Here is a 13,635-nt window from a genome sequence, read left to right on the forward strand (position 1 = left end):
AAAAAAACTTTTTGTACTGTGAAGGGTTATAGCACTTACATACTGTTGTCCTACTGCTAGTTTAATTGCTTCTATTGTTTCTCATTTGTAAGTCGCTTTGGATAAAAGCGTCTGCTAAATGAATAAATGTAAAATGTAAATGTAAATGACAGATCTTAAAATATCTCAGTGCCATTGTTTTGTCTCCAGATGCACAGCAGAAGTGCTTTTTTCTAAGGCACATTTCTAAAAGCAAGTTAAATATCCAATTTAGACTAAGGCCTAATCCTGGCTTAATCTAATCTGTGTCTGTGAAACCAGGCCTAAATGTATGAATTAGCTTAGTCAAATACTTCAAGTTAAGAGCAATTAACATGCATATTGCATAGAACAAAATGTTAGTTCTCCTTACTTAAACTTTTTTTTTTAAAGGTTTGCAACTTTTTAGGGTTGACAGTGTATTCATTTGTGAAGATCATGAAGAAGATTCATAAAAATGTGTTGGTCATTTTTCACAGAGCTTATTTTCTGCAACAAATCAAAAGCCAATGGAAAAATCCTATTGTTGTTGATGTAATTATTATTATTATTTTTTATTTATTTTTTGTCGAGGGAACCAGGGTAATGCTGGGTTGGCCAACAAAAATACCTCATCACTGCAGCACCCAATGAAGTTTGTTAATGTGGCCGCACCTTTAGAAAAATACTGGTTCTTTTAAGAATGTTTCTGAAAGTTTCTTAAGGGAACCACTTATATAAATAAGAGTGTAGATGGCAGAACATTTTTAGTTTTTATGTTATAAGCGTATAAGATGAGACAAGAAAAGTTCTCATATACTGGGTGCATAGACATGACATGAGCTCCACTGTGACACTGTGAATAAAAATGCTAATCTGCAGTGGAGAGAGATGATGTGACCTTGTATATGAAATGGCTCTTGATTTATTTTACAGTCGTCTCCAGAGAGCGATACTGAGTCACTTTCATTTATTACTGAAGATAAATGCAGAGTACTCCCAAACATCATCTGAGCATTTACAGGAATAATGTTGACTCGACGGCTAGCCGGCTCACATCCCGCAACACACCATCATGTTATCCTGTGCAAGAGCTATATAGTTGGGTTATTATATATAAATACAAATCTGAGCAGAATCAGACTTATGTATAGCACAGAGCTGTTATTGATTTGTGTAACTGACTGACTGGTTTTGACTGGTCAAATAAAGCAAATTATTTATTTATGAAATGAAGGTGGTTCACATAATCTTTAATCCAGTGGGCATCACAAATACTTCTGCTTATTATTAGGGTTAGTGAAAACTAGATAAAATAGAATACACATAAAGATCACTCCCGACATTATCGACAAATCAATTGGTCCCACTTTGTATTAACTGTCTTTAAATACTATGTACTAACCTTTAAATGAATAATTTGATACAGTGCACTTATTGTGTACATACATGTTTGTACATTGTACTTGTAAAAAAAAGCATGTAATTACACAATATGTACATTGTACCTAACATTCTTTTTTTTTAATGCAAGTACATGCTAATATAAGAAAGTGTGACCAATGTATTTGCTTTTTGGATGCCCAATATGGATAAGTGATGCATGTTCAGTTATTGGACATCTCATACCACGCACACTATGGCCATCATAAAGGCCCTTTTACACTATAGAAGAACAATAATCGTAACGTTAAATATGTTAGCGTCCACACCAACTATTCTCCAACCCTATTCTCATAGAATGATTATTGAAACTTTAATGGCAGTATTTAAAAATATCATATCTGTGAAATGACGGCTGTTAATTTTATTTGTTATAACTAACTACACAAGCACCAAAAACATATTGTGTGTTTATATGAATATAATGTTTTTGTTATGTTGTATGAGAAGAGTAAATTGGCCACACTCCACACAATGTTGAATTTAGAGTTTAATGTTTGAATGACAAGAGGGTTCCCTTTCGTCCAGGGAACTCCGACGTACGTCGGGTTCCCCTGACAAATTGGGATCACGCTAGGGAGCCTATTACCTTCGAGAAACTAACAAAGAGCCAATGAACATTGGCATGCAACATTTGCATTCCGCGGACCTGCCCATCAGCGCGGGTATAAAAGCCGCAAGTAAACATTGCATCATCGCCTTTCGCTTCGGAGCCTCAGTTATACTGTGCCTACCTAAGCCTTTTGGAGAAACAACAGCTTACCCGGAGAGCAGAATCGCCGGTGTGATAGCGCGGTGCAGCGATCTTCGCCTTCAAAGCAGCAAAGGGTTGCAGTTTCCCCCGTCTGTCTGCTGCGGTGGTCCCTCGGCGCTTCGGCGCGTTCTCTCTCTCTCTCTCTCTCTCTTGTTTTTCTCTCTCTCTTTTCTTTCTAAAAGAGCTTCACTCCCCTCCCGCGCCTGTAGGTTCTCCTCGGGTCTAACCGGGGAGGCCTATAAGGCGTGTGGAGACGCCGCCTCCGCTCTGCATGCCATGGCTCTGCTTCAGGTCCACCAGGCCAAAGCACTCCATGACCTGCAGGGGGGTGGTCCCGACCCAGCCTTGCTGCAGGAGCTGCGTGCGGTGACCAACTTTGCTCTACGGGCGACGAAGGTTACCGCACGTTCGCTGGGTCGGGCGATGTCCACGCTTGTGGTCCAGGAGCGCCACCTGTGGCTTACCCTTGCGGATGTGCGGGAAGTCGAGAGGAACAAACTTCTCGACTTCCCCGTGTCCCATGGGGGCCTCTTCGGCGAGGCGGTGGATAACTTAGCCCAAGAGTTTTCCGCCGCCCAGAAGCAGTCGGAAGCTATGCGGCATGTCCTGCACAGGAGGAAAGCCGCTGCTGGCCCAACTCCTGTTGCTGCACAGCCTCCGGCCGCTCGTCGCCGAGGTCGTCCTCCGGCGGCCGCTCCCCCTCCAGGCCAGCAGTCTCAGCCTGGGGGACGGAGGTCGGGCCGTAAGAGGGCGGCCCAGCCCGCTCCGACGCCACCTGCACCTTCCAGGAAGAAGAGAGGTGGACGTCGTTCCTGATGCGGGCGACCTGGAACTGGATGCTGCTGCTCTTCGGGAGGCGGTCCCGATTCGCCTCCTTCCCCCGGGGGAGGGCCGGGTGGAGAATCCTTTGTTTGTAATTTGTGTTCCGCCACTGACACAGTCAGTGGTACCCACTTCCTCAATAAAAGAGCAGTTTCCGTATCCTTTTCCAGGTCATCCACGGCCGAGACTGTCGGGCACGCAGTCTCCCCCGTGCGAGAGGGTCGCAGCGGCGGCGCGTGTCGTCTCAGTGCGACACGGCCCCCGCTCCCCTCTCCCCAGCCTGCGGGTAGCGGCCTCGCGGAACCCTCCGCGTCGCCCCGGCCTACGGCTGGCCACGGAGGCGCAGAGACGGGGTTGCGAGGAGTCAGGGCCTCGTTCCTCGTCTCTCCCCCTCCCCTCGCCACGGGGCAGCCCGCAGCAGAGGGTACACGAAGAACCCTCTCTGCCGTCTGCCCCCCGGAGTGGACAGGTAGGTGTCAGTACCTGCGCCCAGACCCCGCTCGCGGTCGCCATGTCGTCGCTGGAGCCGGGTCCCTGTCCCCCGCTCTGCTGCCCCTCCGCGGGTACGCCGGTGGTTCGGGTGGGTCTACTCGCTCGGTTCTTGGAGGCCTGGCTAGCGCTTCCAGCTCCGTCCCGGTGGATCCTCCGCACCATTCGGCTCGGCTACGCAATTCAGTTTGCCCGCCGGCCTCCCAGGTACAGGGGCATTCTCTTCACCCGTGTGCGGTCAGAGGATGCCCCTGTCCTGCGGAAAGAGATCGATGTCCTGCTGACGAAGGACGCGATCGAGCCGGTCCCTCTTGCCGAGATGAGGTCCGGGTTTTACAGCCCCTACTTCATTGTACCCAAGAAAAGCGGTGGGTTACGACCAATCCTGGACCTGCGTTCCTTGAATCGGGCCCTGCACAAACTCCCTTTCAAGATGCTCACGCAGAAGCGCATTTTCGAATGCATCCGTCCCCGGGATTGGTTTGCAGCAATCGACCTGAAGGACGCTTACTTTCACGTCTCGATACTTCCTCGACACAGACCGTTCCTGCGGTTTGCGTTCGAGGGTCGAGCGTATCAGTACAGAGTCCTGCCCTTCGGGCTGGCCCTGTCCCCCCGTGTCTTCACGAAAGTCGCGGAGGCGGCCATTGCTCCCATGAGAGAGCAAGGCGTTCGCATCCTCAATTACCTCGACGACTGGCTCATTATAGCTCACTCTCGGGAGGTTCTGTGCGAACACAGGGACATGGTGCTCCGGCATCTCAGTCAGTTGGGTCTTCAGGTCAACTGGGACAAGAGCAAACTCTGCCCCACGCAGAGGATCTCTTATCTCGGTATGGAGCTGGACTCGGTCGCCCAGACTGCGCGCCTCACAGAGGAGCGCGTCCAGTCAGTGCTCACCTGCCTCAGGTCTTTTCGAGGCAGGACAGCGGTTCCACTGAAACAATTTCAGAGGCTCCTGGGGCATATGGCGGCCGCAGCGGCAATTACACCGCTCAGCCTGTTACATATGAGACCGCTACAGCGCTGGCTTCACGATCGAGTCCCCAGGTGGGCGTGGCAGAGTGGCTCGTTCCGGGTCCAAGTGACCCCGCACTGCCGCCAAACCTTCTCCCCGTGGTCGGACCCTGCGTTCCTTCGGGCTGGAGTGCCCCTGATCCAGGTTTCCAGGCATGCTGTGGTTTTCACAGATGCCTCGGCCACGGGGTGGGGGGCCACGTACAAAGGGCATGCAGTCTCTGGTCTGTGGACGGGGCCCCAGCTGCATTGGCACATCAACTGCCTGGAGTTGCAAGCAGTACGTCTAGCTCTGTGTCGCCTCGTAGGGGTTCTCAGACACAAGCACGTACTGGTCCGTACGGACAACACTGCGACCGTTGCGTACATCAACCGTCAAGGTGGTCTACGCTCCCGTCGTATGTCGCGACTCGCCTCCCACCTCCTCCTATGGAGTCAGAAGCATCTGAGGTCGCTTCATGCCGCTTACGTGCCGGGGGCTCTCAACCGTGTGGCCGACGAGCTTTCACGGTTCACCCCCCTGCCCGGAGAATGGCGACTCCATCCCCAGGCGGTCCAGCTGATTTGGAGTGTCTTCGGAGCGGCACAGGTCGACCTGTTCGCCTCTCCGGACACGACCCATTGCCAGTGGTTTTACTCCCTGTCCGAGGGGACCCTCGGCACGGACGCCCTGGCTCACAGCTGGCCCCGGGGCCTACGCAAATATGCGTTCCCCCTAGTGAGCCTTCTTCCTCCTTCCCAGAACTCATGCTCCTCTCCCTGAGTACAGGGAACGGAGACGTACGTCCCTTTGCCATGTGGCTGTACCTTCGCGGGGGTCGTACTTCGGCTCCTCAGCGAAAAGCGATGATGCAATGTTTACTTCCGGCTTTTATACCCGCGCTGATGGGCAGGTCCGCGGAATGCAAATGTTGCATGCCAATGTTCATTGGCTCTTTGTTAGTTTCTCGAAGGTAATAGGCTCCCTAGCGTGATCCCAATTCGTCAGGGGAACCCGACGTACGTCTCCGTTCCCTGTACTCAGGGAACGAGGGTTACATACGTAACCGAGACGATTTACATACTGCTCTGAGACATGGAGGTTGAGGATCCAAATGCAGTTAATTTTGAAAGGGTAATCCAGATAACAGACAAGAGGTCATAAACACAAAGTTAAGCAGTCCAAACAAACAAATAAACAAACAAAAAGGCATAAGACACAGGCAACAATGGGAATCCAAGTAACAGGCAAAGATCAAAAACCAAGAACACATAATGCTCAGAATTGCATTAGAAACACTAAACAAGACTTCGCAGGGAATGACAGAAAGAACCAGGCTTATATAGGGTGAGTAAACAAGATGATGAGACACAGGTGAATGTCATAATGAATGATTAGTCTGAGCAAAGGATTATGGGGAATGGAGTCTGTGGATGTGTGGTATTGTCCGTGCTGGAGTGCCCTCTGATGGTAATCATGGGCACTTTCACACAATCAAAGAAATTCAACACAACAGAGGAATGTCGTTACTCCAATAGAATGGAAACTTAGGTTTTGTGGTTTCGTTTTGAAAATTTCAATGAATTTAAGGTCCATTTATGGTATAAAACCCAGCACTCCTCAGTTCACCTTCGTCTGGTCTCGTTGTGCTTCCCTGAATACTTACCCGACTACCAACCTGTGGATACTCCTCTTCAGTCTTCTGTGGTCATCCGGTCTTCCAGTCACCACTCATCTCCGTCTACAACAGATAAGAACACTCACTTCCCTGCCAGTATTTCCACATTGATCTGCATTTCAGATACTCACCTGTTTACATCTTGTGTGTCTCTCAATAAACTGTTTGGATTTACCCGTCTCTGCATTTTTCAGTTCTGTGACACTTATAAAGTCACATTTTGCATGGCAAACACTGCTCACATGTTCTTCAGAAAATTTTAAAATGCCATTTTAATATGCATTTGGGCTTGCTTAACCAGTTTGTGTAAACGGCAAAAGATAATTACTTTGTTTACTATTCAAAAGACTGACTGTAAATATAAAATTCCTGTTCTGAAGAACTATGCGTTGACTGTATGTGTGGGTGCGTTTTTGTGTGTCTATCACCATGTATCTATCAATCACACATTGACATTCCATGATGGTTTAACCCTCCTTTGTTTTAATTATACTCACACATGTACGAACATGCACTCTTTCATATTTTCATTTGGAAACACACCCTGAGCTGCTCCTAATTGCCCTCAGGTGGATATGCTTCAGAAACATTGATTAAATCTGTGAATAATGTATCATCATATCCATCAGGTTGGTGAAGCATGCTGAAAACAAATCCTGAGAGTGAATAGGACTGTAACTAACAACCGACTCAATAACTTTCCTCATTTGAAGTATATAAACAAATCAAAAGAGCGAGAAACAAGATTACTTAATTCATTTAGAAAAATGTATCTTATCTCTGAACATCCTGCATGCCCAGATAGCCACTGGACGCTGTAACGGAACAGGGCCGCAACCGCAAAACGATAGAGCCGGGTCTGGCCCGCATCCGCCTCACGGACTCGTTCCTGAGTCCAAACGCACATCGGGCCGAAGCCGTTTCTGGTCTGTTTTTAGAGGTTGTTGCGGATATGTGCCAGCGCCGATCCAGCACCGCCTGATCATCCCGTTACAGATGCGTAACGGGTGCGTGAAACGATTCCGCCTACCGGAGCTGTGCCGGATGTGTTACGATTCCGCTTAAATCACCACTGGATTGTCCTTTTGCCTTATTTTCGGCATTTTTGTCAGTTAGGGTATCATAGTAACCTGCTACCTAGGCATAGGCCTACATTTTGTCCAGAAAAACATTTTCACTACAAGGCCTTGTCTATAAATAAAAAGCTTGACTTGACTTGATAAAGGCTATTTCAGTTGGAGCAATGCGTAGGCCTATAGGCTATAACTGAAATAAATCGTTTTAATGATTAAAACGCATACTAAAACAACGTGAACAGAGTTAACAAACACAGAATTGATGACCATGAATTCATAGATTTAATTGAACAACAAAGTCATGAACAAAGTCAACAACAAACACAGAATTAATGGATAAAAAAAGCACAGGCTATTAACACAACGTAAAAAACAAAACAAAAAAAAACATGCACTTAAACAAAATCACGAGGTGGGTGCTGTTGCTGCTCCAGCTGCTGACGCGCCAGTCTCTCCTGGCGCCCTCCTCTCCTATCCGCCGAAAGGGCAAACCACCTTATGGCATGCCTCCATATTTCTGCTTCTGTTGCAGTTGTTGTCAGTGCGCATTTGCGCACTGCACCTGGAAAACAGCATTACGGATTAGGTTGAATGAGAAATTTGGATCAGTGCTTGGCCTACATGACGACAAAACAGGCAGACGTATATTGCATTTGCTCAAAATGAAGATAGGCCCATCCTTCTTATTCGGCCTGCTTCTATAACGGTTTGTGCATTAGTTGATGGAGCTGTAATAAAATAATAGCTTAATAAAAACTGGTCATGTAGGCTACAACTGAATAAGACAAATTAACTATATCTAACCATTGAGGTTAAGACGTAGCCCCAATTAGGCATAATAATAATAAAAAGAATAAGAAGAATAAACAGAAGGCATTATTGCATGGGCGTCAGTTTGGTTTGAGATGTGCTGGGTACAGTGACGCATTCTTTTTCTCTCTCTCTTTCGCGCAGGTCATGTTTTGAAAGACGTTGTCCTGTAGCTTTCTAATGTAAATAAGTAAAAATGTATGCAAAAATGTGATGATGTCCGACTCGTTTTATGAAGAAGAAAACCTTAAGTTTTCAAAAAGCATTAGACATATGACCCACTATTCTGCTTCATGTAGCCTACCATGTTGACAATATGACATGCGCGTGGTTTAATGTACCTAAACAATGATTACCAAATGTCTCTCTCATATTGCTCCTCATAATTGAAAACAGTAAAAAAAAATCTAACCCGAATTCAAATGATTTTGGACGTTATCTAACATTATTAAGCGTTTCTACTTCACATTTTCAGCAGGGCAACGGAGCGGCTGTGGGTTGAGTCCCCACGGTTCTCATGCCGCGTGTCCACCCACCTCTCCCCCAAACGTATCCCAGGGATGTTACTAGTCGGGTTAAACTATTGCGCTACATATTTGGAAGACGCTTTTATCCAAAAAAGGAACAAAGCAATTGTCATTCATAATACGGGTTAGACAATAGTAATACAGGGCTAAGATGATCACAAATAAACACAAGATTTTGACGCATATCCAAGGGTTTGTGGAGTGGAGTGTGGAGTGCGCACCGCATGGCACGGAGGCACGGAGCCGCGGGCGCGAACACTTGCATTTTCCTATCAACAGTGAAACAACTTCAAATAGGCCTACTCTATAATTTCTGGTCATACAGAAAATAATAATACATTATTCATAACTACTTTTATTTGTGAAAACTCACAATAACAAGAAAACGTTGTGCTTTTGTAAAATAAAATAAAATAAAACAATCAGGCGCGCTTTCATGATGTCCGTGAACTGGAGCGCGAGAACTGAAACAAAATATAGCCTATGTAGGCTAAAGCTTGAAATGTCCACTTTAAAACGAACAAATTCGAATCGAAAGCTAATACATTTTGTTCTGATTAAGTAATCCGTATGAAAGGTGCATTTCTCTCTAAAGGCGCATCCGCTTAAAGGACAAGTTCGGTATTTTACACTTAAAGCCCTGTTTACAGACCGTGTCTGATGAAATAGAACGGTTAAGATTAAAATTTGGACACATGCTCCTGTCCCGAGAATTTTAGTTTTATTTAGCGTTTGTGGACCTATTTTGCCAAACGCGTCACAACCAGATTCTTCCGTTGAGAGCTTGAATAATAGACACCAGTTGGTGGCGATAATGCACCTTTGCCAATTGCAAGCAAACCGCTGGCATTTCATTTAATACACAGAAGAAGCAGAAGAAGAAGCGGCGGAGGAATATCGTACCTCACACAGCACATTCAATACAATCAATGGAGTTGGACAAACACTACGATAATACCTGTTGGAAAGCATCTTTTTCAGCGATTTTTTTGGGGCCCGTATCAGTGAACATCCCTGACCACTCGGTGAGTTTCACGTCTTTGTAAACGAAAGTTTAATGTGTTTTAGGAAGGAATCTTCCAGTGGCCATAGACAACCATTGTGTGGGGGTGGGGGGGAAGCGAAATAAACCCAAAATTCTCGGGACAGGAGCATGTGTCCAAATTTTGAAATTAACCGTTCTATTTCATCAGATATGATCTGTAAATAGGACTTTAAGTGTAAAATACCGAACTTGTCCTTTAACGGAGATGTGTTTTAAGCCGACACTGATTTAGAAAACAATAGTTTATTAATAAACAATTAAAATGCCTCGTTATTTTTTCAGACACAAATCAATGCGTTTCCTTTATTTTCATGACTACATTGTAGATTCTCACTGGCTACTTTGAAGAAACTAGAATATGACATGTTTTCATTTATTTCACACTTTTTGTGTAGGCTACATAATTCCACATGTGTTCATTAATAGCTTTGATGCCTTCAGTGAGAATCTACAATGTAAATAGTCACGAAAATAAAGAAACGCATTGAATGAAAAGATGTGTCCAAACTTTTGGCCTGTACTGTAGCTATATACTATATACGTATTAGTATAACAATCAGTTTTGACTGCGAAACTCTTTTCCAGGAGTAATCTGTAAGACTTTTGAGTGAATAAATACTAATTCACTAAGGGCATTTGAAGCAATAGCCTACTTACGGCTGAGGAGGGTCCGTGATGCCATCCTGTGGAAGGCCCTCTTCTTGTTCACACCCTTCCAATTAATTGTTCGGGAAAGGGGGCAGGAAAACAGGTATGACAGAATGTTCCATGTCACCCTCTTCAAATCCACACCCCCGACAGCAGACAGGGTATTGACCTAGGGGCATGAAGATAGTGGTTGGATCACCGTTGCACAAGTTTTTAAACAGGTAAGCCACTTTTTTGACAGTTTTTTTTTCCACAATTAAGACATTGGATGATGCTTTTATCCATAACATTCAAGTTACATCATCATAAAGAGCTTAGTCTAGCAATAAATATTACTTTAGATGAATTAGATTACAGTTACATCGTCATAAAGAGCTTAGTCTACTGTAGCAATAAATATTACTTTATATTAATTAGTTTTAGTGTAAGATGAAACAAGTGTCTTGAGTACAATGAGAATATATTGGGGGAATATGCTTACAAGGACATGTTTCTGCCTATCGTTGGCAGGGTCCGCCAGCCAGGCCTCAAAGCGGTCCAGCTCTGCATCTGATTCCAGGGGGAATTGAAATTCCCCGGACCACTCAAAGGCTGCTGGTTGGAGGCCGTTATTGACCTTGGCCATGAGCAGGTTCACGGTGGTGGCGAGTTGGGCAACCTGCTGCTTTAGGTTTTCCAAAACCCATGCACATTGTACACTAACTGATCATTTCCATACAGGCGGGCAAAATGTTCCACAAAAGCATGAAGGAGGCTGTTGGCATATTCGTAGTACTTTCTGGCAAAGAAAGGGGAGACCAGCATTGCCATGGCTGTCGACAGCAGCAGGAAGTTTGCATATAGATCAGGTCTTAACACCTCACGCAACACCACCGGCCCTGTGTATAAGAGAAACTGACGGAACTCCGTCGCCTTCCACCTATCCACTTCGTTCAGTGCTCTTGGCCTTCTAGCAAATTCTGAAGGAATGTGGGGTCTTAAGCTTAGAAGATTTCTGGATATTCTGTCCACGTCTCTCCCTGGTACACGGACAGTCAGAGGACCTTTCATCCACAGAAAGATAAGGCGCCTTACCACCCCCAAGCACACCAGGTGCATGTAGTCCAGTGGGACTTGGGACACCAAACCAAAATGTACATTTGTGAAGGCATGAGGACCATGGTGGTGTTCCTCATCCTCCTGCCTGGCAAATGCCTCATCAGACCGTGTTTGGCTATTCATGAGTGGATATGTCATGCGGTGGTTGAGGTACACCCCACTCTGAATACACTTGTCACAGCCATAGTAACCGTTAAAAGCCTTTGTGACTTTCACAAAGGATTTTGCCGGTGTGTCACAGATCATCGAATGAACTTTTAAAGTGAGCCTTTTCCCCTCAAATGTAAACCCCTCCTGTAATTGTGAGAGTTCATTTGCCAAATCTGTGAGATATATTTTTGATGACTCAGGTTTCTTTATACCTGAGTACATCCCGATGACTACAGGTTCTTTCATGGGTACTCCAACCAATCTACCTAAAATGGGCCACAACTGAAGACCTGAACTTTTAAAAAGTGGCAGGCCATCCACTGACATTTGAAGATGTAAACAACATCCATCGACAAGCTTGTCTTTCCACTGGGAAAGGGTATGTTTTAACGCCTCAATAATGCCAATGTAGTGGTATAGGCCACCGCAGAGCTCCCTAACAGAATAATCTCTTCTTGTGTTAAGGAGAGTTCGTGCATCTTTTGGCAAGTCACAGTGGTGGACCGTTAATATTGCCAAAAGAGCCGAAAGTGCAATATGGGAAATACCATATGTTAATGCCCAGTTGGAAAGGCGATTTCTGAGTTTTTCTGGTTCCTTTTTCTGGTAAGATATTTCTTCTACATCACTATCATCTTGATAATAAGATCTATCCTCTGGGTCAGTCACAACACCTGCCATTGGATCTAATCCAAGATTTTCTTCCATGATTTCATTTTCAGGTTCTGCAACATCATCTGTTGGAGACCCAATATCTCTGGGAGGAAGTGTGGCTGCAGGTGTTTCCTGGCCGAAATCAATTAACCTTCTATTAAGGTCCACTCTGGCTCTTCTCCTCAACGCTGAACTGGAAACAGGTGTCTTGCGTCTATTCATTTTTTACATTTAGGTAACTATCTCAACTGTAAATTGGATAATAATAATAAAAAAAGTATGGAGTTTGGAATGAAATGAAAATCTGAGTATTATACCTTCGTCTCAACAGTTTGCATCATGTTTTCAGCATCTGGAAAAAGAAATGGAAAGTATGTTGTAAGTTGTTGTCTTACTTAATTTTATTTATTATGTGACTGGAAAAGTTGTCTGGTTTATTAAAAATAAAGATTTGGTAACAAGTATAACATTTATTTCTCTATCCCTCTATTGGTCTATATCTATTTATCCATCCATCCATCCATCCATCCATCCATCCATCCATCCATCCATCCATCCATCCATCCATCCATCCATCCATCCATCCATCTATGTAAAATACCAATAACAAATTATTATTTGAATAGGTAATAATTAACAAGCTGACAATTATTAATAATTGTTAGGTTGAAATTGTAATTGGGGTAGGCTACATGAGAAGAATAGTGGTTATGGTCTATATATTTTCTCTTCCTTTTCTTTAATGAATGTACTTTTGATTTCAGTAATGATACTTTGGCCATGAATAAAAAAAAATCATAATTACTTAATTTATTTTTAGTCCAGGCAAAGTAGCATTTTACGACAGACTAATTGTAAAATATATTTTTTTAGATCATTTCTATGAGGGGCCCAGAACAACATACTAAAAGTCCTAAGAAATCCTAGTTGAGGAAATATGTTAATTTATCATCAATCCGAAATGTGTGCCAATAAGGCAGGCAACAATACACCCCAATGGGGCTATTTTTTCCTTTACTCCTATCAAAATTAAACTTTACACAATGAAAGTACCCATGAAAAGTATTTGTTTTGTATTACTTTGAAAATTGTTTGTAATATGCAAATATGGCGTGTGTTGTTGCTGGCCTTAATGGCACACATTTCGGAATGATGATAAATTAACACATTTCCTTGGATTTCTTAGAAATTATCTATGCTGAACAAATTTATTTTACAATTAGCCTACTTTTATTTTTGGCTCCAAAATGAGTTAGTTTGCCTGGACTATTTGTTTTATTCTCAACTTTTACAAAAGAGCACGGCCTGCTGGGAAATCTGTTTGACGTATCATCCCAGCTTCAGCTAACAGGTGATGTCCCCCGGACTTTTCGAACGTCCCCTTAGGTCCGCATTTGGTCCGCTTTAACGTTCGCTGATGGACGTTCTGAGGACATTTGTCCGGGCC

General features: G+C 44.5%; 2 protein-coding genes across 2 annotated transcripts in view; both read right to left on the minus strand.

Annotated features, from left to right (window-relative positions):
* Window positions 1-7,561: 7,561 nt before the first annotated feature.
* Window positions 7,562-10,951, minus strand: LOC306989599 (uncharacterized protein). Its single transcript, XM_079595446.1, has 3 exons — window positions 10,768-10,951; window positions 10,296-10,455; window positions 7,562-7,818 (listed from the first exon to the last, which is right to left on the minus strand). Exons 1-3 carry the CDS (start codon window positions 10,909-10,911, stop codon window positions 7,652-7,654), a joined length of 471 nt encoding a protein of 156 aa, XP_079451572.1. The 5' UTR covers window positions 10,912-10,951; the 3' UTR covers window positions 7,562-7,651.
* A 1-nt stretch (window position 10,952) lies between these two features.
* LOC306989606 (uncharacterized protein) overlaps window positions 10,953-13,635 on the minus strand; it is a gene marked incomplete at its 3' end in the record, with an annotated part of 5,441 nt that continues 2,758 nt past the window's right edge. Inside the window, exon 2 of the mRNA XM_079595455.1 lies at window positions 10,953-12,540. Within this exon, the coding sequence (XP_079451581.1) occupies window positions 10,953-12,410 (1,458 nt within the window). The 5' untranslated portion in view covers window positions 12,411-12,540. The remainder of the gene's footprint in view (window positions 12,541-13,635) is intronic.

The sequence above is a fragment of the Phoxinus phoxinus genome (assembly GCF_949152265.1).
Source record: "Phoxinus phoxinus genome assembly, chromosome: 21".
Taxonomy (NCBI): domain Eukaryota; kingdom Metazoa; phylum Chordata; class Actinopteri; order Cypriniformes; family Leuciscidae; genus Phoxinus; species Phoxinus phoxinus.

What these genes read in the sequence shown, in the direction of transcription:
- LOC306989599 (XM_079595446.1), bottom strand. Translation starts at nt 10,911, where the DNA reads ATGGCCAAGGTCAATAACGGCCTCCAACCAGCAGCCTTTGAGTGGTCC. An exon ending in ATAGGCAGAAACATGTCCTT is followed by an intron (nt 10,456 to 10,767) that starts GTAAGCATATTC and finishes TCATGCCCCTAG; the next exon opens with GTCAATACCCTGTCTGCTGT. An exon ending in ATCACGGACCCTCCTCAGCC is followed by an intron (nt 7,819 to 10,295) that starts GTAAGTAGGCTA and finishes GCTGTTTTCCAG; the next exon opens with GTGCAGTGCGCAAATGCGCA.